This window comes from Dipodomys spectabilis, unplaced genomic scaffold, assembly GCF_019054845.1.
Source record: "Dipodomys spectabilis isolate Male_0828 unplaced genomic scaffold, ASM1905484v1 ptg000199l, whole genome shotgun sequence".
Taxonomy (NCBI): Eukaryota; Metazoa; Chordata; class Mammalia; order Rodentia; family Heteromyidae; genus Dipodomys; species Dipodomys spectabilis.
The window spans coordinates 2,967,509-2,994,848 of NW_024870876.1; the positions used below are offsets into that span (position 1 = coordinate 2,967,509).

A 27,340-nucleotide genomic window follows, 5' to 3' on the forward strand; every position below is an offset into this window, starting at 1 on the left:
AAGCAAAAAAGACAAGCAAGAGCTCCAGCCCAGAGTTCAAGTCCCAGTGCAAGAGGTGAGGGAGAAGTGGGGAGAATATGATGCCTGCTGGGATTAAGGCAAAACAGTCTCTCCCATTTCAGGACAAGGAATGAAGCCTGGGTTAGGACAGTGCTTGTTTCCATAGGTAATAAATATTGTTAGCATGCAATATGCTTAGCATCTATGAGGTGTAGTTTAAATGCAACCTGACATCCAGTTAAAGCAGACTGAAAAGGAACAGAATGCACAAAATATCCTCTGTATGCATCTTGAGTCATTACACGATATTTTATGATTGGCTCTTATTTTAACTGGATCGTTTTGCTACTTTATTTGAATCGCTCCAATAAATAACAGTCAAAATCTTGAGAACTCATCTCCTTATATGAAAAAAAACCCAGACATATCCTGTGAACTATGAAGACAAATTCTGAAATAATCCAGTTGCACACTAAATAGGCATGCCTTTTTCTTATTACTAAATGTAAATGGCCCAGGGCTCAGTGTTGGGCCTCTGGGAAGTCTTACAAAGCTATGGAAGCCAGCCCGTGTGCACCTTGGGACCGAGTCCACTGGGCGATCCCTGGGCAGATGGGGCGCGGGACTGCCGGACTGGGGGCCAGATCTGAATAGGCGGGGCGGGGATGGGCGGGCCTCAAGAGCGGGGGCGCCAGCCGGGCTCTTAGCCTCAGGTCCCCTAGCGCCTGGGCGGCCACATCTCAGCTGCGCCCCGCTGCGCTGAGCCGGCTCCAGTAGTTGGAGCCGAGATGCGCGCGCGCTGAGCAGCTGGGACGTGGATCGCGTTCGGCAGAGTTAAAGCCCTCTGGCCAGAGCTGCTGGCTGAGGTTGGACAGAAGGGGACGCTGGGCGGCAAGTGGCCGCCGCAGTGATCAGAAAGACTGAGCGCTGAGCGGAGCCGGGGACGCGCGGTTCAGCAGCCTCCGCTTCACCTGTCTCGGAAAACCAGGGGTGAGCTCGGGGCTTTCAACGTGTTTCCTAGCTATGGCTTGATGCTGGCTGCTCCCGGGAGGCGAGGAGGTGTTCCTTATCCTTGGAAGCCTAGTCTGGGGACAGTTCCACCAGTGCCAGGGGAGGGGGCATCTCAGCTGGAGGAGACACGAGTTCTCTTCACTCCTGCCTGGTCCCAGCAGCCCCTCAGACGACAGGAGTGTCAAGGAGAGGTCACTGCTCCCTACTGCCCCCCCCCCCCGGGATGTGCGGCGGGATTGGGTGACAAAGGGCTGCCAGTCTGCATCCTCGCCAGCCTCTGCACGCCGGCAAAGTTTGCATCTGAGTCTAACCTGTCCTCTGTGTGTGTGTGTGTGTGTGTGTGTGTGTGTGTGTCAGTCCCGCAGGTGCTGCTTTTCCTCGCTCTCCAGCAACAGCAGCCCCACCATGGACTCCCCAGTCCAGATTTTCCGCGACACGCCAGGCCCCAACTGCGCCCCGAGTGCCTGCCCGATCCCCAATGGCAGTGCTTGGTTCCCGGGCTGGGCCGAGTCCAACAACAACGGCAGTGCCAGCTCCGAGGACACGCCGCTGGAGTCGGCGCACATCTCCCAGGCTATCTCGGTGATCATCACCGCGATCTACTCCGTGGTGTTCGTGGTGGGCTTGGTGGGCAACTCTCTGGTCATGTTCGTGATCATCCGGTGAGCGAGCAGCTTTGAGGATGCAGTTGTGACTGGGCGGAGCAGGGACCGAGCCAGTTGGGGTGATGGGGGACTCTCTGCCTTCCAGGGCTCTGGGAATTCTAAGAGCTTGTCATCTTGAGAGGTGAAGGAATTCCTGTGAGAGTTTTTGAAGTGGGGATTCTAGGCATTCTGCTACAGTGAATCTGAGAGCTGCTGCCTGAGTGCCGAGGGTGATTTAAGAGCAATCTGCACCCCAATAGAACCCAGGGCTCCAAGTCATTGCTGGAAACCCTGTGTGGGAAAGTACGAGGGTTGAGAGCAGTCTGTGGGGAAGGTAGCTAGGTTTAGGCCCTAAGTTTAAAGTCTCTTGGTAAAGAAACTAGTTGATCTGCATGGCCTTTGGCTTGGTGGCCGCTTCAGTTTACAGCACTTCGGTTTGTACTTTGTAAATATTTCTGGAGATGAATTTGAAGTCCACCAAATGCACTGGAGACAATTCAGACTTGCCTATGAGTCATCAGACTAGTGTCATGGCTTATGAAACAGAAGCCAATATACTATTTAGGGTGGTTGATACACGTATGGCACCCTTCTTATTTCTTCCGCGTATCAATGACTTGTAAATTAACCAGCTAATATTTATCTTCTAAACTGCCTCGGTGCGCATTTTCAAAAATTGCTTTACTATTTTTCACCCTTCTACCATGAGAAAAGTAAGGTTTAGTTCTATTGTTCCCTTGTGTAATTTTCTTAATGTTACCTTCCTCTGATAAAATTCCAAATATTTACATACACATTAACTTTCTGGTAAATGAAGTGATTCTTACTTTTTTAAAGACAGAGAGAAAGGAGGGGAAAGGGAAGTGGGAGGGGGGGAGGAAGGGAAGGAGGAGGGAGGGAGGCAGAGAGAAAGAAAGGAAGGAAGGAAGGAAGGAAGGAAGGAAGGAAGGAAGGAAGGAAGGAAAACGTGTTTTGCATCGGAGAGACCCAATGCTTTGGCAATCTGAGAATGAATACAAAGCTTACATTTCTTAGACCAGTCTCCCCCTACCCGCTGCCAAATGAAGGGAGGGTACAAGTCACTCCAGATTAGGGACATTGAAAGAATGAAGAACTGATTTTTTTTCTTGTTATTCATTTTTATTCTGACTTTAGTCTTGAGAAATATCCTCTATCACGAATTTTTAGAGTATTATCTACAATAACATGAGTTTTTCTCTTGGGAAACCATCATAATAAAAATATTCAAAAAATTATTTGCCTTTGTAGAGGTGGTAGGTCTTTGGAATGTTAGGCCTTTTGTTTTTTCCTGGGCTTGAACTCAGGGCCTGGACACTATCCTGAGCTTCTTTTGCTCAAGGTTAGCACTCTACTACTTGAGCCACAGCGCTCGCCACTTCTGGCTTTTTCTGTTTATGTGGTACTGAGGAATCTAACCCAGGCCTTCGTGCATGCAAGCATTCACTCTACCACTAAGCCATATCCCCAGCCCATGTTTATCTGTTCTCTAAAACTAAGAACCATTATTTAGTCACATGCTAGTGGCTTATATCTGTAATCTTAGCCACTCATGAGGTTGAGATCTGGAAGATTGTGTTTTGAAGTCAGCCCAAGCAGGAAAGTCTCTTAGATTCCATCTTCATGTCTCCAAAATAATCAGCAAAGTATTCTCAGAGTTGATCACCATTAGAGAGAAGATCAAAGAAAAGATAACTATTCTAGATTACAGTTATTAAGAGATCTAAGTAGAGAAGTCATGAGGTTGGAAATGAAATATTGTTACAAAAAAAGAAGATTCTTGATGTAAAACATCAGCTCTCTTCCTTCTTATATAATAGTAAGTATGTAAGTAAACAGACCCATCTTATTGTTACTGGAATGAGCATCTAAACTCTTCACTTTGAAAGGCTGTATCTTTAGTTGATCTGTAACATGTGTTTGGTGTGTGTGTGTGTGTGTGTGTGTGTGTGTGTGTGTGTGTGTGCGTTGGTACTGGAGCTTGAACTCAGGGCTTGGGCACTGTCTCTTAGCTTTATTGCTCAAGAGTGGTACTCTACAATCCTACAACTTGAGCCACAGTGTCACTTTTGGTGGTTCATGAAGACAAGAATGTCACAGACTTTCCTGCCCAGTAGCTAGGATTACAGGTGTGAGCCATCACTGTACCTTTTTTTTAATGGTTCTCTAGGCCAAGACTAAAAAGAATGAAAAAAATCTAAAATAGCCCTTAATTACTATGCACAAAAAAAGGACTGAAATTACAGGCATGTACCACCTTGACTTCACTTTTTTATTAGAAACAAGACAGCTGATAATGGAACTAGAAAATGAAAAAAAAAGAACAAAATATTCTGGCCCAAGCTCTTTCTAGAGTGTTTTGTTCTTTTCTTTCATCTTGGGAAGTAGAAGTGGAAGGATCACAAGTTCAAGACCACCCTAGGCTATATAGTGCGATCTTGTCTCAAAAGGAGAAAAAGTGAAGAGTAATTCACTGAGACCGAGTTCAGTTGCTAAGCCCCTTCTCACATGCATGCTGACAGCAAGTGATTCATCTCAGAGGAAAGTCACATCACTTTCCTTAACTTCTGCTCCTGTGTTTTGAATCTCACTGTCTCCTGTGGTTTTGCTGTTTCATTTATATCCTTCCTACTCCATCTGCTGTCTCTCCCTGCCATCGATTCTTGTTCCTTTCAGCACCTGGACATACTCAAGTATCTCCTATCCTACTAAAAGCCCAATATGCACCAACTTTCCCTTAGCTAAGGTCTTTTCATCCTGCTGCCCACTACAGGAAGGTAAGCTCTGTGGAGGAATGATCCTTCTTCATGTCCTTGTCTCCTCCCACTTTCTTCAGTGATCTGTCCCTTGTATTTGGTGCTGACCTTGAAAGTCCTTTACTATGCCTTATTGCTCCTGCTTCAGCCAATTGATGCTACCTTCTCTGAAGGGTTGGGCATAACTGACCAATCTCAGATCCTTCAGTTCTCTTACAGAATTGTCTCCTCAGTTTTCTCACTCTCCACTGCTTTGGAGGCTTTTCTTTGCTCCTCTTCTCCTTTTCCCCTTCTTTTCCTGTGATGTTTCCTATGTGATGGAATTATTCTCTGTTTTCTCCTCAGCTTTTTTTTGGTCCTCATTTGGCACATTCTCTGCTTGAGTCAAGGTACAGCCAGAGAAGTGGAACCAATACTGGAAGTATAACCAAGAGAGTTCTTGCAGAAAATTGGCGTAAGAGATTGTAGAGCTGGCAGGAAGAGTAAGCTGCCATCTGCAGGTAGAATTTCTTCTTTTTCAGTGAATCTTAACTCTGATCTTAAGGCTGTATTCCCCTGATGGGTCTACCACCTCTTGATGTTCTAGGACGATCTCCTTTGTTGAGTCAACTGATTATAAACTCTGATCACATCTAAAAAATGCCTTCATAGTAACACATTTGTGAGTGTGTGAAGACGTGGGAGCTATAGTCCAGCTTAGGTGACACATCTGACTGGCATTCACACTCTCAATGACTTCATCCATTGTTTTATCCATTCTTTCAGGTTCATTGTGGAAAGTCTTAAATTCCTATCTTTCCCTTCCAGTTACCACTCCCTTTTTAAAGACTCTGCTAACTCCCTCCCTTCTGGATGGTTCTATGATTCTTTATTTTCTAGGTCTGCTTAGTTAGTCTGCTAGGTCTACCATAACAAAGTACCACAGACTTGGTGATAAAACAAAAATTTAGTTTTTATTTTCATTATTTTTTAATATTTGAGACAGAGTCTTGCTATGTAGCCCAGATTGTCTTTGAACTCCTGATCTTTGTACTTCAGTCTCATCAATGCTGGAATTATAGGTGTGTGTGTCACCAGAGTTGGCTCAAAAATGTATTGGTTCATAGTTTTGGGTGCAAGAGGCCCCTAAGTGTCAGTATCAGCAGTTTCTCTGGAGCCACTCGACTCTTTGTTACACTTACAGATGGCTGTATTCTCCCTATGTCCTCACATGGTTTTCTCTCTGTACACAACTGTCTCCCAATCTCCTCTTTTTATAAATACATCAGTCATGTCAGAATACGGGTTACCCTTATGATCTCATGAACTGTAATTATCTGTTGAAGGTCTGATCTTCAAATAGTCACATACTGCGGTGCTGAAATCAAAGATATTACTTCAATGTGCAAATTTGGAAAGAACCTAGATCAGGTCCTTCTATGTGGGGTCTGTTCCTTCCACGTGTAATCTCTCATCTGCCTCCTCAAAGTATTTGTGAATACATATATATATAGAGAGAGAGAGAGAGAGGGAGAGAGAGAGAGAAAGAGAGAGAGAGATGTAGGCATATCTATAGATAAATATTAGATATCTATATATAAATAGTTATATGTATATCGGTATATGAGATATCTATCTAGATGTTGGACATCTAATATCTAGCTATAGATATGGAATATTAGATATCTAGATATATTTATATATAGATACTAGATATCTATACATAAATATCTACATATAATCTATAGCCTATCTATATAAGCTATAGATATAGATATATCATTCACAGTCTTTAGTGTTACCACCAAACCACTGCACTACAAAACACTAAAGTACAATGGTCATTCCTGCATAATTCATCATTTTATGGTCCCTGTTGAACATCAGATACCTATTTTGGAATGTTTTTAAGCAAAAATAACAGGCTTTAATTTTCCTGAGCTCTGTCTTGGAATCAGTATCAAACTTTTTCTTTAATGCCAATGTAGCAAAAATAACTTCAAAAATAAGAGCATATCATTCATTTCTCAAGCAATTTGTACATGTTTGACAACCTCTTTAAATAGAGAGTCAGTTTCATTGCAACTGCTTTTGTGGATTAGCTAAAATTATTTCCTTCTTTGCAGGATGCATGATCACAGATGAAGGCTGAAACCTTGTTACAACCATTTTAAGGAAACTAAACAGCTGTAGAAAGAAAAGGAAGGGGAACTAAGGGAGAAAGAGTTAGAGCCTATTTATAGATCCAGTGTACAGCTCTTAAATTTTAACAGACTATAGACAAAAAATTATTTCTTGATTCTGTGGACTTTACAGTTTCTCTGGTGTTTGTCTTACTAGTATCATTAGGAGGAGTTTATTTCTCTCCAAGAAGGAAGAATTTCTCTCCATTAATCTATCTTACTGCTGTATCTCTTGAGCAGCAATATCTTGGTGTGACTGTGCAGTTAGTACCTCCTTGCTCCAGATTAACTTCTGGATGCACTCAATTGTTCTTGTCCCTGGAGGTTCAATGCTCACTAAAAACCTAAAATAATGATATAGTTTCAGTACAGTTGCCTTTATAAAGTTTGGTTTATGTGGGCTCAAGTGCCCAAATAATACTGGCTCAGAACTATCTTACTCAGAACAAAGAAGTTCTAGAATAAGTTTTATTTTTTCAACAGAAAACTCAGCCAGTAGGTATTTCTTTCTTTCTTTAGAGAGAATGCTGTATATATCTTAGAACACATAGATTTATATATGGATAGATTTATTGTTGTTGTTGTTTTAAGACAGGCTCTTGCTAAGTTGAACAGGCTGAACTCAAACTCACTATCCTGCCTCTGCCTCCTGAGATGTATACTTCCACACTTGCCAGAATAGATTCTAAGGATGAGATAATAGTGTATAACTACTTGTGAATTATTGCTTATTTATTTGTTTAAAACTTTTTTGACTTGCCAAGCAAAACCAAATTTAAATGAAAGATAAGGAAAACATGATGAATGGAGAAATCCCAAAGGGACTGGCTAGTAGCTGGACAAGGAGGCCTTGGGATCAGGACTGACATAATCAGGAGCACACATATATCAGCACTGACCATAGGAACAATCTTCTGAGTTCCTGTTGGGCATGTAGACCACTTATTATCACTTAAAGAAATGAAACTACAGAGGGCCAAGTGTCTATCTAAGGAACCATAGTTTCTGCATGACTAATCTAATATCCAGGCCTAAGTCTGTTCAACTGTAATGCTCACTCTGCTCCCTGACTTACTGGGATGTTTTTTATCTCTCCAAAGGTTCATTAGAGAATGGGAAACTTTGGGCCTCTACTTCTAGCCTGTGGTTTGACCTTCCCTAAATTGTATGTCTATAGAAAGACAGAGTACTATGCTTGAATACCCATATATTTCTAAGTATCCAGATAGGTGCACACTAAAAAACACCATACCACTTAATGACCTGCAGTTTTATTCTAGGCTTACAGAAGCTTTTTCCTGATATGAGAGACTGGATATGCTAGAATATTAGTACTGTGAGTAACATCATTATGTAGCATCATTATGCTACAGTTACTACTGAGATGAAAGGCTGAGTCATTCCTGGGACACTGGTGAGCCTCCTTTCCTAGTCACAGCCCTGCAGGACAGACTGCCTCTTTGGTATGAAGCAACTGTGGTGAATTGGTATCTATCTGTGTGGGAACTGTGATTCTATGGCCAGGAGCTCTCTTGCCCATGCACATGGGAGAGCAAGTCTGGGGAACTTCCAAGGCCTGATGCACATTTAGAATGCACAGACTAAGGAACTGTCAAAGTCAGGTCCTTTCAGAAACAATGACTGAATTTCCTTTCTTTTCTTAAAAATTGAATTACCTCCTACCCTTTCACAAAAAAATAATTTCAACAGCAAGTAATATTGAAGAATGTTTTGCAAATTAATTTTGTGAACTGAAAATATTGGAAATCTAATGGAGCAAACTCATATTTCCAAACCATTGCTGAGAAGTCACATCAAGATCATCATTATTGTCCTTGAGCATTTTATTTGTATTTAATATATAATTAAAGTATAATTTTTAATTTAAATTTTAAAGGTGATATGCAGAGAAGTTACAGTTACATAAGTCAGGTAATGAGTACATTTCTATTTGAACAGTGTCACCTCCTCTCCATTCTTTCACTTCCCCCTCCTACCTTCCTCAAGTTGTATAGTTCATTTCTAGCATAGTGTGTAGTGGTTTCACTGCTTAATTGGTTCGCCCTTTGTCTCAGCATTTCTGTGCTTTGTCTTCTTATCCCCAAATCAGATAAACTTATATAGAATACAAAGTGTACAGAAATAAAAAACAGTGACAAAAGGGAATAAACCAAAGGAAAAAAGAAAAAATATATTTGGAAACCATACAATGCAAAACCTCTTGTTTCCTCTAAACAATAATTTAGATTCATAGCATCACTGACTGGCAAGTACAGATTTTCTATATACTATTTGCTCTCTCATATTCAGTCTTTCTATGCCGGGAGATGCTGTGAATATTCCTCTAACTAGAGTTGGATGTTTGTTAGAACTGATGAGTGTTCATTGACACAGCATTATTACCCCGAGTCTAGAGGTTTATCCATATACCCCAAGCTTGACTGAGGTTTCACAAATATTGTATGCATTCAGGGTGTACAATTGGTATGATGGCACATGTGTATACTTCCAATACTCAGAAGGCTGAAAAGAAGATTTGAAAGTTCAAGTCTAGTTTATCCAACATTCAACATCAGGTCAAGGAAAAGTGAGAAAGAAAAAAAGAGGGAGTAAAAGTGGAAAGAAACAAGAAAAAAGGAAAGAAGAGAAGAAGGGAGGAAAGAAGTCAGGAAGAAAGGAAGATAGGAGAGAAAGAAAGGAAAGGATAAAAGGAAAATATTAAAAAAAAGAAAACTGTTTACAGAAATAAACATGAAGGTTTGTGGTATAGTTAGGTTCTTGAATGTCTCTTAAAAACATAAATGCTTAGAGGGTTGGTCACCAGCCTGTGGTGCTAGTGGAAGGTGGTAGGACATTTAAGAGACAGGGCCCAGGGCTGGGAAGGTGGCTCAGTGGTAGAGTGCTTGTCTTGCATGCACGAGGCCCTGGGTTTGATTCTTCAGTACCACATAAGCACAAAAAGCCAGAAGTGGCGCTATGTCTCAAATGGTAGAGCACTAGGCTTGAGCTGAAGAGCTGAGGGACAGTGCCCAGGCCCAGAGTTCAGGCCCCATGATGGGCCGAGAGAGAGAGAGAGAGAGAGAGAGAGAGAGAGAGAGAGAGAGAGAGAGAGAGAGAGAGAGAGAGAGAGGGTTCAGTGAGAGGAAGTTAGGTCATGGAGAGTGCCTTCAGAAAGGGATATTGGGACTCCTGCTCCTTCCTCTCATTCTTTTTGCTTCTGGCTGCTATGAAGTGAAGAGGCTTCTTTTGCCCTATGCCCCTGCCATGATTTATTACTTTACCACAGGCTTCTCCTCAAAGTAGGCCAATCAGCCATGTAAAACCCTCCAAGAAACAGTGAGCCAAAATAAACCTTTTCTATTTATAACTATTTATATAACTATCTATGTTATAGATAGTTATAGATAGTTTGTCGTGGTGGTTGCTCCTTTGTACATGTGAACATATATATATATATATATATATATATATATATATATATATATATATATATATATAAAATGAGCACCTTGAAGAGCTGTTTTCAGCAAATTTCAAGTATTCAGTTCAGTAGGATTAACCATGGTCATTATTCTGTACATTAGATCCTCTGAATTTATTCATCTCATAACTGAAGTTTTTTTTATTTTTGACAAGTATTTTCCCTTTTTACTACCCCTTTTTATCATTTAAAACATAAAACTTAGAACATTGTACGTCTGGAAAACATATCTAGGAAAGTGAATTAAGCATGCTTATCACAAAGCAGAGAAAAGAGTTCCCAAGTTTGCTTCTCATCATGCTAATTTCCCATTGTCTTTTAGAAAGGACTGCCTTCCCTGGTGTTATATTCCTATTGAGTTTGGTCTTTCCAGTGTTTTCCAGTATTGTTATTGTTTGTGTTGTTATTGGCACATTGGGGTTTGAACTCAGAGCCCCATACTTGCTAGGCAGGTATCTACCACTAGTTACGCCTTCACCCCTGAATTTTGTCTTGGGCAGAAATAATATGGTGAGAAAGCTGACAGGTCCCAGGGTTTGGTAGCATTTGGCCACACTCTGCTTTTTTTTTTTAACTGACCAATATTTCTTCAGGTATATTCCATGGGACTGTAAGTATTTGCAATATATGAGTCCACTCAGAAAAATGACCACTAAACTTTAAAATTGTTCTTCCTTCTCTTGTGTTATATTGATACCAAGATTTGAATTCCTACTCTCTCAATAGTTGTGGTTTTAGTTAAGTTACCAATTTCCTCTGAACCTTTTTTTTTGTCTCCAAAATGTGCACAGTTGGCCTTTCATATCTTTGGTTTCCTTACAGATGTCCTATCTTGCCTTATCAAGTATAAGCTTCAAAAAGCTCATTGTACTCTACGCAGAATAGTAAATGACTATTTACATAACATTTGCATTGTTTTCAGATATTATAAATCATCTAGAGATGATCTAAAGTGTAGAGGAGGGTATGTGAAGGTCACATGAAAATACAGTATTATTTCTTATGAAAACCTTGAGCTTTCATGGATGTTGGTATCTGTGGGGGTCAGGGCACCAGCCTCTGGTAGATTCCAAGAGACAGCTGTATTACCTATGGAAATCTGAGATGCCATGTTTGTCCCACAGGGCATCCCAGTAATGCTTTATATCAGTGTTTATTCTTGGATTTTGTCCTCTCCTCATATTACATGTTTCAGATACTCAGGATGCACACTTAGCTCCACTAAGCAGAATCCTCTCCAATTTTTAGCTTCCAGAATTGGCAGAATTCATAGAATTTCATTGTTTCTGATAAAAATACCTGATACCTTAAGAATCTTTGGAAATGATATCCCTGATGGATTTAATAGATAAGGATTCTGATTACTCCTGAGAAACTTGGTGAATATTTCTAAAACTTTTCTTCTCAGACTTTTCCTTTCTAGAAAAGCAGGATTAATGTCATCCTTTGGGCTTATCCTATGAGCTGGTAGGTAATTAATAATGACAGGAAAGGCAGCAGCAGTAGCTGTAGCAAGAATCACAGTGGTGGCTGGCATCCACTGAGCAATTATCAGGAGCAGGCCCTGTGCTAAGTCATTTTATGTATATGTCATTTAATCATCATGACAACTTTATCAGATAATATAAAATTCCTAAAACAGTGGCTGTCACATCATAAGTTATCAATAAATGCTTAATGAGATTGTCTCCTGGAGTCCAAGGTTATTCTTGGCTCAGTGCCATAATTCCCATTCAACAGCCTCTTATCACTTCTCAGCTGTGTGTGTGAACTGAAAAAAAAATATCACCACCCTCTGTCCCCTGTGCATTAGCAATCAGGCCCTTCTTTCTGTCCAACTTGATTTCAAAGCTCGAAGTTCTGCCAGGGTCTTTCTTCCAAAATATGCCTTAAAATTTCAGATCCTTCTCATCTGTGTATCCTTTTAGTTCTCATTATAATTTGGACTATATTTAAAGCTCTTAAAGGCTGAAGTCTATATGTTGAATTTACTTTTCAGACTTTCTCCAATGCAACAGGTTGCTGTCCATGGGTTAGGCCACTTTGAGAATATGTTGAAAAAAATGAAGTGAGTAGACAGCAGAGAGAACAGGAACACACTGGAGGGAAGAAAGAGGGTGTGTGGACATTAACAGGGGCACAGTGCAGGTAAAGGCTAAAAGTGACAGCAATCAATAAAGCTGAAAGGACGCTGGCAATCAGTCATCATGATTAATGGGTTATTGTATTCCTGTCATGAGGGCAAAATGAAGTTCCTGATTAGAGAAGCATAAATGAAATTTTAAAAAACAGAATATAACCTTGAGCAATATGCCTCTCTAGCAAAGGACACCAATAATGCTTATGTTTTCCACTTGTACATTGTCGGAGCCCAGCAGCTATAGGGAGGGGATTTGAAGCTCTGAGATCCCTGAATCATAGGATCCACATTCCTCCTGTTTGTGCCTCAATTCTAGTATAGTTAGTATCCTAGTCTCCTTAAAACTTTGGTGGATATTTAATCCTAACATCTCAGCAGATAACTTTGTTTCTCTTACTATCACCCAAATGTCTGTGGATTCTGATTTAGAAGCCATTCTTCCTTTCTTCCGTAAAAAGAAGCCTTGAATTTAATTGTCCTAGGGGAACATTTCAAGCTCCCTGAAACATCCTCCTCTGAGGCTCACACCCTGACTTCTCTTCTTGACCTTTCATCATGATCTGGTTTTTTACCTTCTGTCCAGTGCACTACACTGTAGATTCCAGGTTTGTATTACCATCCTGTTTAGTGAGGACAACTCCCAGGCTTTGCTCTTTTTGTGCCATATGCTCCTGCCATGTGTATGCTAAAAAGTGCTACCATTTGCTGCCAGACCTCCTCCAGCTTTCCACACAAGCCCAAGCTTCCCACCCAGATGATGCCATTTGACTTGACATGCTTGTGAATTTTTACAAAGCTTTGTGGATGAAAAAGGAAACAATTTCATTTCCTGTCATACCAAGAAAGCTTATGTGTTTTTCACCAGTGGATCTATAGTGAATGGAAAGTTTGTTAAAAGTTTTGTTGTGGTTAAATCCAATTAATACCCAAGGATTCAACCAGACTCTGTCTGAGGGAAAGGGTCTTGTTTTAGATTCACGTGTTCATAGTATACAGTCTAGTATAGCACATAAAAGACTACCAGCAAATACTTATTGAACTTCTGGTTTATTTGTGTGTGTGTGTGTGTGTGTGTGTGTGTGTGTGTGTGTGTGTGTACTGGGGCTTGAACTCAGGGCCTGGATGTTGTTTCTTAGCTTTTTCACTCTTGACTAGCACTCTGCCATGAGCTACAGTAATACTACTGGCTTTGTGGTGTTTCACTGGTGATAAGAATCTTACTACTTTCCTACCTGGGCTGAGTCTGAACCAGAATCTTTGGATCTCAGCCTCCTGAGTAGCTAGGAATATAGGTGTGAGCCATCAGTACCAAGCTATTCATTCATTTTAATTATACCTGTGGGAGCCTCCTCTTCCCGTGGTGCAGGTTTGTGACTTGTGCCATTAGACTCCTATTAGAGCCAACCTCTAACACCTCTCCTAGCTTCTCCCAACCAAGGTTCCAACTCAGCTACCTGGTCTACAAAATCCTCTGTGTTTCCCAAATTTGATTTTCTTCAGCTATCAGGAGGAAATCACATAAATCTAAAGGGTCAAGTACAAGGGCAGTTGTAAAAGTCAGCTATAATACATGGATATTAAAATATTAAATCTTATAAATGAAAAAACATTGGAGAGAGATGTAAGAATATAAGAATTCCTATTAAAAGTTTAGGACTTGAATTTCTGTGCTGCCTTTTATAACTATTACTTCGAGGAATTTTAAGAAACTTCTGTAATTCTTATCTATAGACTCAGTATATTAAACCTCACCATATGAGACTTATTGTGAGAAGTAAATGAGATATACTGAGATAAATAAATAAATGAGATGAGATAATAAATAAATAAACAAATAAATAAATGAGATAAAGTCCATAGAGTAGTTCACAATGCCTGAGTAAGTTGTCATTTGATACTAGTCATCATAGCTCTCATTCTGAGATCTGATGACATAATTTGAACTCTTGATAAGTATAGGTCTTATGTAGTTTCGTATTTCTTTTTGTTATAAATATGTAGAATGGCAGACTGCAAGATATCACTTAATATGTGACTGAAGACTCATGTTATATTTTATCAAATTTATATATTATTCCATTTATATTCATCCAGGATATCAGCTCCCAAGTTCATTTTTACGTCTATCTTTTATGTGAAAACTAAATTGGGTAAATATAACCATGAGCATTACCTGGAAGCTGTATTTCCATCTGTTTCATGTGCTATTGTGGCCACTGAAGAGGAGGAGGAGGAAGAGTTAGGAAACATTAAATAAATTAGACATGTTCTCTGGGTCAGGTCATTTTCAATTAATTATCTCTACAACTTTATGAGGTAAATATATTTTCCATTTTGTAGATGGGGAAACTGATGCTCAAGTTGGATAGTGACCCTAGCTAAGTCTGGATCTTGAGTGTTGCTGAAAGACCCATGTGTTAAATTCTTGGTCCTAACTTGGTGCTGTTGAGAAGTGGTAGAACCTTTAGGGGGTGGTACTTAGTGGGAGGTAGTTGTGTTATTGGAGGTGTAGCCTTGAAGGGGATTTGAGGACCCTACTGTCCGTCTAACTCTTCCCCTGTGATGAAATGGGTGGTTTAGCTTCTGACATGACATTCTGCTTGCCACAGTCCCAAAGCAACAGGGACAACAAGTTGTGAACTAGGACCTGCACAACAAGGAACCAACTTTAGCAACTTTATAAGTTGACTATCTTGAGTATTTGTTATGGTAATGGAAAAGTTTAAGTTGGAGGGGGAAAAAGACTATAACCCAGCTGTAGTCTAACCGTAGTCTATGCCTAACTTTATGAAGTATGAAATACTGGTAAAAGTTCATAACGAAGGTCACAAAATGTAAGAATAAATATCAAAGTTACTTCCAGATGGAACTTTTGCTAGTATCTAGGAGTTGAGGAGGGGGAGAAAGTTGAAAGAGTAGAAGTTGTTTTGTAAGATGTATTTTCAAACATAAAGGCATATTTTAAGAAGATTGCATCTGAATAAATAATTATATTTTAATCTTTATATTGGTAACATTGGCTTCCTCTCAGTAATTATACTTGCTTAATTATCTGTGCTTTTAGAAAGCCTATGCTATAAGCCTTTTCTTGTTTTAAGTCTTAGGTCATTTAACAATACTTAGGTAAAAAACATGAAACCCAAACATTTTAAAATAAATTCTTCACTTCCCAGATTAAATTACTCCTTTGTTAACAGAGCATCAAAATGGATACCAGTCGTTACAATGTTCTATTTCTGAATGAGAAGAGAAGAGAGATTTGATGGGGAGGAAAGACAGTGGATAGTGAGGATGAAATGTAGCCTATATGTCAGATCCATTGAGTCAGGCCATCTCTTACCTTATTTCATCATTTCCAAGTTGGGTTTATTATTATTAGCAAGGACTAAGAATCAGGAGGTCATATAGTGATTCAAACTCAGCCTGCCTGAGTGCATATCATACTTTCCTTAATCCAAGGAGATCACTAAGTGTTAAAAGATGTTTCTCATGTGGAATTTTGGTATTGAATTTAGTCAGGGATAAACCCCTTGTGATAAGATCTAAAGCCTGAGTTGTGGGGAAAACAATTAACACATGGCTTCTAAAAACTTGGTAAGATCATATGGAATGTTTACTACTAAACTGATTTCTAAGGAAGCATTCTCTTAATTCATATTTAAGTGAAAATAGAATTGTTTTAAACCACACATTAAAATATAACAAATAATTGGCTGGGCACTGGTAGCTTATATCTGTCTAGGCAGAAGTCTGGGATCTGAAGACTGAGGTTCAAAGCCAGCCTGGGCAGAAAAATCTCTGTGTCTCTTATCTCCAATTAGCCAACAAAAAAATGAATCAGAAGTAAAAGTATAGCTCAAGTGGTAGAGCACCAGCCTTGAGGGGTAAAAGCTAACGGACAGCGTCTAAGACTTGAGTTCAAGTTTACTCTCCCTGCCACCCCAAACATGTGTAAGAAGAAGCTAGCCTAGTGCTGCCTTTAATCCTGACTACTCTTGAGGCTGAGATCTGAGGATCATGATTCAAAGCACTTCCAGCAGGAAACTCCAAGAGACTCTTATCTCCAATGAACTACCAAAAAGCCAGAAATGGCGCAGTGGATCAAGTGATAAAGCATTAGCCTCAAGCACAAATGCTCCAGGGTAGCAAGGAGGGGGGAGGAGGAGAAGGAGGAGAAAGAGGAGGCGGGTGGCCATGGCAGAGGCTGATGGTGATGGTGATGAAGTTTTTGGCTTATCTTGAAAATTACTGTCCCTTTCTTTGAAAGATAAGACAAAGTTTGTGCCCTAACATCTCTCAAAACTAAGTGGAGTAAAGAATGACAGAATTATTTCCCATGTACTGTGGTGTTGCTTCGTAAGTGAAGAACTCAGCTTGTTTTATTTATATAATATACTTAAAATAAATGACAGGCTAGTGACAAGCTGACAAACAGAAATCAACACACCTAATTGTGTTTTGCTATTTCAATTGGACAGATTTAAAATTTTCATTTTGCATTTTCCAAAGCTTGAATAATTACAATGATTAATTTCTCAAAAAAAACCTTAAAAAGAAAATGTTTATCTGTGTTTTACATGTTTTTAGAAAAGTACTTTTTAAAAATTGCTTCAAATCAGCAACTCTGAAAGGAATAAAATGAATTATCAGTAAAATAATCAACTTACTATATAAGGCTTATATGTATATCTACCTATTTATTGATGTTATATTTTATCTTAATATTTTTATTATCTTTAAGTAGTTGTACAATTCAACATGTCAATTTATGAGTACCAAGAATCTTGCTCAATGTCACCCCTTCCATGGTTTCTCCATCTCTCCCAACCCCACCCATTTCCTCAAGTGGTTTGATTCCTTATATATTTTATTTAAAAACTTTGAACAAAGCACTAAAATAACCAATCCTACATTCTTGTCCAGTTTTCCTACTATCGTTAATATCTAGAACAGTCCTTTTACATAAGACAAACTCAGTGATTAGGTAAAGAATAAGTGCATGAATAAGCAAAATAAATAAGCCAAAACATATTACAACCCCATTTGCCTTACGAGTTTAACTGGCAAGTGGAGGGAAATGTTATTATTTTTTGTCTTTCAGCTATACAAAGATGAAAACAGCAACTAACATCTACATATTTAACCTTGCATTGGCTGATGCTCTGGTTACTACCACCATGCCCTTCCAGAGCACTGTCTACCTGATGAATTCTTGGCCCTTTGGAGATGTTCTGTGCAAGATTATAATTTCCATTGACTACTACAACATGTTCACCAGCATATTCACCCTGACCATGATGAGTGTGGATCGTTACATTGCTGTGTGCCATCCTGTGAAGGCTTTGGACTTTCGTACACCCTTGAAGGCAAAGATCATCAATATCTGTATTTGGCTTCTGTCATCTTCTGTTGGCATATCTGCATTAGTCCTTGGTGGTACCAAAGTCAGGGAAGGTAAGAATGAGCATTTTCATCCTATCTAAAAATACAGACTTGTAATTATGTGAGCTTTTTCTTTGAGAATGAGTAGTGTGTGTGTGTGTGTGTGTGTGTGTGTGTAATGCCATTAAAATTTAGAAATGTAATGCCTAAATCCAAGCAGTATGAGAAATACAACATTTTTTGACCCTTCACTTCTAAATGCAGAATGAGATAATCATATCAGAACACAGATGCCCAAGCTGTCTCTGATTCTGGAAGGGCTTTTCAGAACCTAGAGGGATTGTGAAACTGCAAAATGAGAATCCAATCTGTAGTGGCTTCTTATTTACTTGTCTCCCTTGCTAATTTTTTCCTACATAGAAGAGACTAGATTTTTCAGAGCACATTTTTGGAAATCATAGCTTTTTCTATATTTATATTTTAATTTGAGGATCAAAACTGACTTCAAGAATAATCTTAAGGGCTGGGAAAGTAGCTCAGTGGTAGAGCACTTGCCTTGCATGCATGAGGCCCTGGGTTCGATTCCTCAGCACCACATAAGCAAAAAGCCAGAAGTGGCACTGTGGCTCAAGTGGTAGAGCACTAGCCTTGAGCTGAAGAGCTGAGGGACAACGCCCAAGCCCAGAGTTCAGGACCCACAACCGGACCCCCCCCCAAAAAAAGAATAAGATTTTAATGGTATTTTGAAGGTAACAAGATAAAAGAAGAGAGATGTGTGAATATTGTCTTCCCGTTGCCCCCCAATCAAACTGTGCTCAATAAGTTCCTCTTATTTATAACAAAGCAACAAAAATCTTAGGTGTGGGCATGAGGCTGCATTATGAAACCATAGGATACTGAAATTCAAGATCCTGGCAACTGTGCATACCTTTCCTTTTCTTTCTCTCTAAGAGTCTAAATCATTAACATGCTGGCTCTTTCTCCCTACTCCTTCAATGCTGGTCCTATTACTATTTTGACAGCTTCTTTGGCTGTAGGCCATTCAAACACAGGTTCACAGCTGTATGGAGGTTACAGATAAGAAAAAAATCCATTACATTTTTGGACATGTCAGTTCTTTCCTCATGCTAATAGGATGTTTTACCTGTATTTTCTCAGTCTGGATTGCCTTGGAAATTGCTTGGGTTCTTACTCGTACACTGCTGCCTCCATCCTACCTCTGGAGGGTCTGGTTGAGTTGACCTAGATATCAAGATTAAGCTCTCCATGGGGATTGCCTTGTAGCCAAGATGAGCAGTACTGCTTCAAGAATTTTGCTTTATTAATAAAAGATGAGGCCATAGAATGTATTTTAGTCCTGAGAAAAACTCACTAAGGGAAAACAGAAGAACAATCACTTTTAATTTTATCACTGCTATTGAATGATCAGGCAGGTAACTGGATGCTCAGGGAACTTCGTATACTTGTAAGTACTGATAGGTGAATGTGAATAGCAAGGACTTTCCAGGTCTTAGTTAAGGCTAGATACTGTTGAATGTGGTGAGTCAAGCCTGTCATCCTAGCTACTTCAGAAGTGGAGATCAGGGGTCATCAAGGATCAAGACCAATGAGTCAAGCGGAAAAGGTCAGATAATGTGATGTCAGGAAAATGAACCCTTAGATATGTATTTTAATGTTTTTTTCTTTCATGCATGTGTTTCTAATGCATATATAAGATTATCTCTTTGTTGCTTTGTATGTCCCTCCCCCACAGTATAACCCCTGCTTTCACTATATTTGATGTCAGTATAACTTGTGGAGGAGATGGGGAAAAACCAGTTGTTTAAGGATACAGGTGGACCTGTTGCAACAATGAGAAGTACAAGTTGTCATGTCCAAAACGAGCTTTACAACGTCGGTGCAGGGAGGGGGGGAAGGGGGGGAAGGAGAAATATTGGGATTGGGGGGGAGGGGGGAGGCTGGGAAGGGATGTGAAGGGTAAACCAAAGGAGGAGGCTGCAATGCTTGGTAAGAAATGTACGCATTATCCTGCCCATGTAATTGTAACCCCTCTGTACAGTATGTTCACAAATAAAATTAAATTAAATTAAAAAAAAAAGGATCAAGACCAGCTTGCAAAACAAGATCATAACACTCAATGTCAGCCACTGCTACATGCTATGGCCCAATTGTTATTACATCTATGGGAAACACAATGGTTGGGTACAGTGCTGAGTGTCTGCCATTCGCAGTTACAAGCACAAGTAGGAGGATCACAGCCCAGATATAAAGCAAGATTCTACCTAGAAAGTAACAAATGCAAAAAGAGACTAGGGGCACAGCTCAAGTGAAAGTTCAATCTTCAATATTACAATAAATTAAAAATAAGTAAATACATAAAGGCTAAAACTATCATTAATTTGCATGATAGAAGAATAGCTTATTTCTGTTTGTTTTTAGATAATTGTTTTAAAGCATCTTTATGTTCTGAATGGAAAAACACTGGGAATTCCCATTTATTACTCCATCTTTTCCCATGACACACATGGTCTCTCCTATTAGCAACAACCCCCACCACAATGGCACATTTGTTACAACTGATGAACCTACTTTGACACAAGATTATCGTCTGAAGACCTCACCTTACATTAGGGGTTACTTTTTGTGACCACTTTTATGTATCTGGACAAATGTACATAATGGCATATGGTGGTTGTTTTTAAATGAAAGTCGATTGTTTCTTTTCTGAATCTCAGGTAAATATCTAGCATAGCAACAGCAATTGATAAGCTGTTATACTTGACAATTTTTAAGAAATGCTCCAATTTATCACACAAGCATTTTAAAATACGATTAACTTCAAACTGGATTTTGCTTCTTCATGCCTATAAGAAATGGAAATAAATTTAGGACAGTTCTGAGGTTGGAGATTTGTTCATCCCATTTCAATTCAGGAGCCAAGTATCTGTACACTAGGCAGAGGAAGAGAAGCATGGGCTAAATAATGAAAGAAAATGGGTGCTTTCCAGGACAAAGAAGAACTGATTTTTATATTTCAAGTTACACTTGTACACTTAACCACTATACTTCTTCTACTCTTTGCCAGAAAATGATATCTTAAAAGGAACAGGTTTCAATTAGGCCTCTAAAAAAGGAAACAAAGATAGACATTTTTTTTTCCAGGAAGACATTGATAGAGATGAATATCCACCACTATTGTAGAAGATAGATTTGTGTATCAAAGAAGAGAAAATGGTGAAAAATTAAAGTAAGCTTTTAAAATTTTTCTAAAGCACATTTTGTTTATATGATGCAAGACATTCAGTTTAGCATTCAGTATAACATTCAGTTTGAAATGCTGTGCCTCACTGTGTGGTTAGACTCCTGGATGATCAAGAGCATTTTAAGTAATCTCTAATTCAGGGCTTGCTGGCATTGATATTCAGAGGATTCATGTTAGCATGTAATTCAACAGAATGATCTTCATAAGCCCAAATTTATTGCTGTGTTTATCAACATCAGTGTTTACCAGTATTTAATACTGAGTACAATTATCCACAATATTTTTATTTCATGGGAATAAAATATTGAATCATTTTATATGTATAGGTATAGTTATTTGGGGATTGCATAGTCTATTACAATTGTTATAATACCTTAGAAACCATTACAGCATCTATACTTACAAATAGAAACAGTTATTCCTTTTTTTTATTATGAAAATAACGTAAGGAGGGGTTACAATTACATGGGCACGGTAATGAGTACATTTCTTATCAAGCATTGTTGCCTCCTCCTCTGTTTCCCCTTCCCATCTCTTCCCATCTCTCCCCTCACATCTAGCCCGCTTCCTCTCCCTCCACGTTCCCTGCTCCCCCCCCCCCCCCCCCCCCCCCCGCCACCCCGCAAAGGTGTAAAGTTTGTTATTCTTTTTTTTTATATTTCTGATTTACATTTTTTTATTGTGAAAATACTGTACAGAGGGGTTACAATTACATGGGTAAGATAATGAGTACGTTGCTTACCAAGCATTGTAGCCTCCTCCTTTGTTTCCCCTTCCCATCCCCCACCGCCCCCCTACCCAATCCTCCCCTGCCACCAAAGTTGTAAAGTTCATTTTCGACATAGCAACTTGTACATCTCATTGTTACAATGGGTCCACCTGTATCCCTATTTAAACAATTTTTTTCCTTCCCCTCCACAAATTATACCAATATCAAATACAGTGAAAACAGAGGTTATACCGTAGGGGAGGAACACACAAAGGAACAAAGAAATCATCTTATAAATATGTTAGAAACAATTGCAAGAAAGAAAAAAAAATTGAGTCCTTATCTTAGAGTTCATTTCAACTAACATCAACTTATCTAACCATTTCTGCTTTTCTCAGACATATACTAGTAATTGTAAATAAGGGAAACCATGGGACCTATGTTTCTTTGGGCCTGGATTACTTCACTTATTTTTTTTCGAGTCTTTCCATTTCCTAACAAATAGGGCAATGTCATTCTTTCTGATTGAAGCATAGAATTCCATTGTGTATATATATACCACATTTTCTTGATCCATTCATCTACTGAGGGGCATCTGGGTTGGTTCCATATCTTAGCTATGGTAAATAATGCTGCAATAAACATAGCTGTGCTGGTAGCTTTAGTATGGTCTTGTTTGTGATCATTTGGGTAAATACCCAAAAGTGGGATTGCTGGGTCATAGGGGAGCTCTATGTGGAGTCTTTTGAGGAACCTCCATACTGCTTTCCAAAGTGGTTGAAAAAGTTTACACTCCCACCAACAATGCAGTAGGATTCCCTTCTGGCCACATCCCCTCCAGCATCTTTTGCCATTAGAGTTCTTGATTATAGCCATTCTAACTGGAGTGAGGTTGGTATCTCAATGTTGTTTTGATTTGCATTTCTTTTATGGCTAGGGATGTTGAACATTTCTTCATGTGTCTATTGGCCATCCTTCTTTCTTCTTCAAAGAAGTTTCTCTTTAAGTCTTTAGCCCACTTACTTATTGGGCAGTTGTTTCTTTGAGGATTTGTTGTTGGGGGATTTAATTTTTTGAGTTCCAAGTATATTTTAGATATGAGACCCTTGTCCGTTGTATGGCTAGTGAAGATCTTCTCCCAATCCGTGGGCTTTCTATTGATCTTGCTAGCTATGTCCTTTGTCATGCAGAAGCTCTGCAATTTCATGCAATCCCATTTGCCTAACCTTTTTTTGATTTGTTGTTTCTGGGTCTCTAATAAGAAAATTTCAGTCTGTGCCAAGGAGACCTAGGGTTTCTCCTATTCCATCCTGTAATATTTTCAGAGTGTCTGCTTTGACTCCGAGGTCTTTGATCCATTTGGAGTTGATTCTGGTGCAGGGTGATATATAAGGATCTAGCTTTAGTGTTCTACAAATGATTAACCAATTTTGCCAGCACCATTTACTGAAGAGAGTGTCTTTCTTCCATTCTATTTTTTTAACTCCCTTATTGAAGATTAGATGGCTATAGGTCTGTGGGTTCATTTCTGGGTTTTCAATTCTATTCCATTGGTCCTGAGGTCTGTTTTTGTGCCAGTATCAAACTTTTGATTACTATGGCTTTGTAGTAGAGTTTGAAATTTGGTATTGATATTTCTCCAGCACTGTTCTTTCTGTTAAGGATTGTTTTTGCTATTCGGGGTCTTTTATTGTTCCATATGAATTTTTGGATTGCCTCTCTATTTCCTTGAAGAATGAGGCTAGAATATTGATAGATATTGCATTGAATTTGTACATAGCCTTGGGAAGTATTGCTATTTTTACGATGTTGATCCTTTCAATCCAGGAGTATGGGAGGTTTTTCCACTTTCTAAGTTCTGTTTTAATTTCCTTTTCCAGGTTTTTAAAGTTTTCATCATAGAGGTCCTTCACTTCTTAGGTTAAGTTAATTCCTAGGTATTTTATTTTTTGTGGGGCTATTACAAATGGAGTTGCTTTCCTGATTTCAGCCACGCTTTTCTTATTGTTGGCATGCAGGGAAGCCATTGATTTTTGAAGATTAATTTTATACCTTGGTATATTGCTAAAGTTTTGAATCAGCTTGAGTAATTAGGGAGTGCAGTTTGTAGGATTCTTTAAATACAAGATCATGTCATCTGCAAAGAGGGAGAGTTTTACTTCATTTTTCTTATTTGGATCCCCTTCACATTTGCATCATGTCTTATTGCTGTAGCTAGGCATTCTAATATTAGATTGAAGAGAAGTGGAGAGAGTGGCCATCCTTCTCTTGTTCCTGAGTTAAGAGGAAATGGCTTTAGTTTTTCACCATTAAGTATAAGGTTTGTCATATATAGCCTTTATTGTATTGAGGAATGTTCCATGGATTCCTAATTTTTCCAGAACCTTAATCATAAAGAGGTGTTGGATCTTGTCAAATGCTTTTTCTGCATCTATTGAGATAACCATGTGGTTCTTATTCTTGCTCTTGTTGATGATATGAATTATATTAACTGATGTGCGTATATTGAACCCGCTTTGTATCCCTGAAATGAATCATGTTTGATTCATTGATTCATTTGGCTGAATTGTTGAAATTGATTGGCCAAAATTTTGTTGAGAAGTTTTGCATCAATGTTCATCAAAGAAATGTGTCTATAGTTCTCTTTCTTTGATGAGTCCCTGCCTGGTTTTGGAATGAGGGTTATGATGGCTTCCTAGAATGAGTTTGGTAGTGAGCTTTCTCTTTCAATTTCATTGAAGAGTTGGAGGAGTATTGGCGTGTGCTCTTCTTTGAAGGCCTTGTAGAATTCTGCTGTAAATCCATCTGGTCCTGGGTTTTTCTTAGCTGGGAGGTCTCTTATTGTTGTTTCTATTTCAATGCTTGATATGGGGCTTTTAAGATGGTTTAACTCATCTTGGTTTAGTTTTGGCATGTTGATATTTGCTAGGAAAAGGTTCATTTCTGCCAGGTTCTCACACTTATTAGCAAAAAGGCTTGAGAAGTGTTCTGAATCTTGGTTGTTTCTGTGGTGATGTTTCCATTCTCTTCTCTGAGTTTATTTGGGTGTGTCTCTTCTTTTTCTGATAAGATTTGCTCAGGGTCTGTCAATTTTGTTAATTTTTTCGAAGAACCAAGTCTTTGTTTTATTGATTTCTTTCTATGGATTTTTTGGATTCTAATTCATTTAATTCTGATTTAATTTTAATGATTTCTTTCAGTCTACTGGATTGGGGTTCATCTTGCTGCTCTTTTTCAAGGTGGTTCAGATCTCTCCAATTTGTTGATGTAGGAACTCAGTGGTATAAACTTGCCTCTGAGTGCTGCCTTAGCTGTGTCCCAGAGGAGCTGGTAATTTGTATGTTCATTTTTGTTGACTATCATGAACGTTTGAATATATAGCTGTTTCACTACACTAAATAATTACTTGTTATTGTACTATTAAAAAATATGTGTCAGTGCTGTGGCTTGAACTCAGGACCTAAAGTTCTATCTTGTTTGATTGGCTCATGGCTGGCACTATGCCACCTGAACCCCACCTCCAGTCCAGCATTTTGCTGGTTAATTGAAAATGGAGTCTGTAGGGCTTCACTTCCCAGGCTGGCTTTGAACTGAGATCCTGCAGCTCTAAGCCTCCTGAGTATCTAAAATTATAAGCATAAGGCACAAGGCATATTTTCCAATATCAGGTAAAAATACTTTTATGATAAAATTACACTTATGGTATTGTTTATGTCATGTTAATCTGTAAGGGATGAGCAGTGAAAACAAAGATATGTCTGACATGTGCTCACTACTGAGACAGGAAGAGAAAGTAGGGGCTGGCTAGTGCTTGGAAAGCCTGGGGGACCATGTTCATGGACCACCTGCCCATCATGAAAGTAGTTTAAGATATATTGATCTTGAGCCCATGCTCTTTTTAATACTAATGTCATTCCAAAGGAATATTGGTGAGGAGAAGCAGAGCCAATCAAGCAGTTTTCTTAGTAATCATACATTCATTTATCTGAGTTAAATAGTAATACTGGCAAAAATGAAGAAAGTGTCTGATTTATTTAGAATTATCTTATTCATGATGATTTATTTGTCATTTTACTCCTCTTATTTTATCCTTCTCTTTTTATTCTCCTTCATGTTTCAGCAATTATAATGAATATGATCATTCTATTCATTCACAATACCTTGATCATATTTAGATAGATTCTACTATTGATATTTAGAATCACACATAAACAGGGAATATTTAGACAAGTTGGTATTTGTTAAATTCAATGGATTGATTTAAAATATTTAGCCATTTATTTCAAATGAATGTTAATTTCCATTCCAACAGAGTCTTTAATACACAGAAATAACAAATAAGTGTCCATTCTACAGTTGAGCAATTTTACTCTCAGGCAATCAATGTCAAATCAGCTTTCGTTGCTAGACAAATCATATTTGCTAACTAAGCACCATCAGATATCTATAGCATTGTGCATGCTAACAATAGATAGTAGTTTTCTAGCTTCATTGTTTTATGTACAAAGATTGGATGGCTAACACTGTACCCCTTCCTGATTGGACTTTGAAATTCTGGGTATTCAAACTCTCTTTTATAACACTGTCACAATACTACTAATAATAGGTTTTGTTGGTTTTAATCACCTCCTTCAGATTTGGATATCATCGAATGCATCTTGCAGTTCCCTGACGATGACTATTACTGGTGGGACCTGTTCATGAAGATCTGTGTCTTCATATTTGCCTTTGTGATCCCTGTCCTCATTATTATCGTCTGCTATACCCTCATGATCCTGCGCCTGAAGAGCGTTCGACTCCTTTCAGGCTCTCGAGAGAAAGATCGAAACCTGCGCCGGATCACTAAGCTGGTACTGGTGGTAGTGGCAGTCTTTATCATCTGTTGGACCCCGATTCACATTTTTATCCTTGTGGAGGCTCTGGGCAGCACCTCTCACAGTACAGCTATTCTCTCCAGCTACTACTTCTGCATTGCCTTGGGATACACTAATAGCAGCCTGAATCCCATTCTCTATGCCTTTCTTGATGAAAACTTCAAGCGGTGTTTTAGGGACTTCTGTTTCCCCATTAAGATGAGGATGGAGCGACAGAGCACTAGCAGAGTCAGAAACACAGTTCAGGATCCTGCTTACACGAGAGATGTGGATGGGATGAATAAGCCAGTATGACTAGTCGTGGAGATGTCCTCTTATTGTTCTCTGGGAAAAGAAGAGTTCAACGATCTAGGTTTAACCCAGATTACTACTGCAGTTTGAGGCAGAAAGCTCTAGTTTTAACATAAACTTTTAGAAATCTCATGGTCTGAAGTCATAAGGTACAGGCTGCATTAGCAATCCCGGCCAGTGGAAGCATGTAGGCTGTAGAGGATGGAGGATGGAGGGCCACGCAACAAAAGGAACCCTTCTCCAGGGCAGGGAAGCTAGGCACACTTCCAGTCCCTTTGATGAACAAAGGAATATGTCTTTTTCTTCTGGCTCTCTAGATTTAGTTCATCTCTATCTGCTGTGGCTTTCCTATGCAATATGATTTCAAAGCTCTGTTGACAAGAAAAGGAAAAGAAAACATTGGTTTGGAAACTTGGTGATATCCAGTCTAGTTTTGTTCAATACTGACAACAACCACCTCAACAAGGAGAACAACTTCTAAGACTCACACCCAGCTCCATTTTTGCTGGATGGTTATGTATTTCATGTGCATGTGCAGAGAAAATTCCAGATGCACACATGCTGCATCTGATGTTCACTTACACTAGAATATCACCTTGACATTTATGAA

At 39.1% G+C, this 27,340-nt stretch overlaps 1 protein-coding gene across 1 annotated transcript; it reads left to right on the forward strand.

The window, feature by feature from the left end:
- The first annotated feature begins 1,375 nt into the window (after positions 1 to 1,375).
- On the forward strand, positions 1,376 to 26,815 carry Oprk1 (opioid receptor kappa 1). The gene is made up of 3 exons (XM_042696147.1): positions 1,376 to 1,673; positions 17,314 to 17,666; positions 26,201 to 26,815. Exons 1-3 carry the CDS (start codon positions 1,417 to 1,419, stop codon positions 26,731 to 26,733), a joined length of 1,143 nt encoding a protein of 380 aa, XP_042552081.1. The 5' UTR covers positions 1,376 to 1,416; the 3' UTR covers positions 26,734 to 26,815.
- Positions 26,816 to 27,340: the final 525 nt, after the last annotated feature.

Coding starts and splice junctions, on each gene's coding strand:
- Oprk1 (XM_042696147.1), top strand. CDS start 1,417: ATGGACTCCCCAGTCCAGATTTTCCGCGACACGCCAGGCCCCAACTGC. Junction 1,674..17,313: donor GTCATGTTCGTGATCATCCG/GTGAGCGAGCAG, acceptor TTTGTCTTTCAG/CTATACAAAGATGAAAACAG. Junction 17,667..26,200: donor TGGTACCAAAGTCAGGGAAG/GTAAGAATGAGC, acceptor CACCTCCTTCAG/ATTTGGATATCATCGAATGC.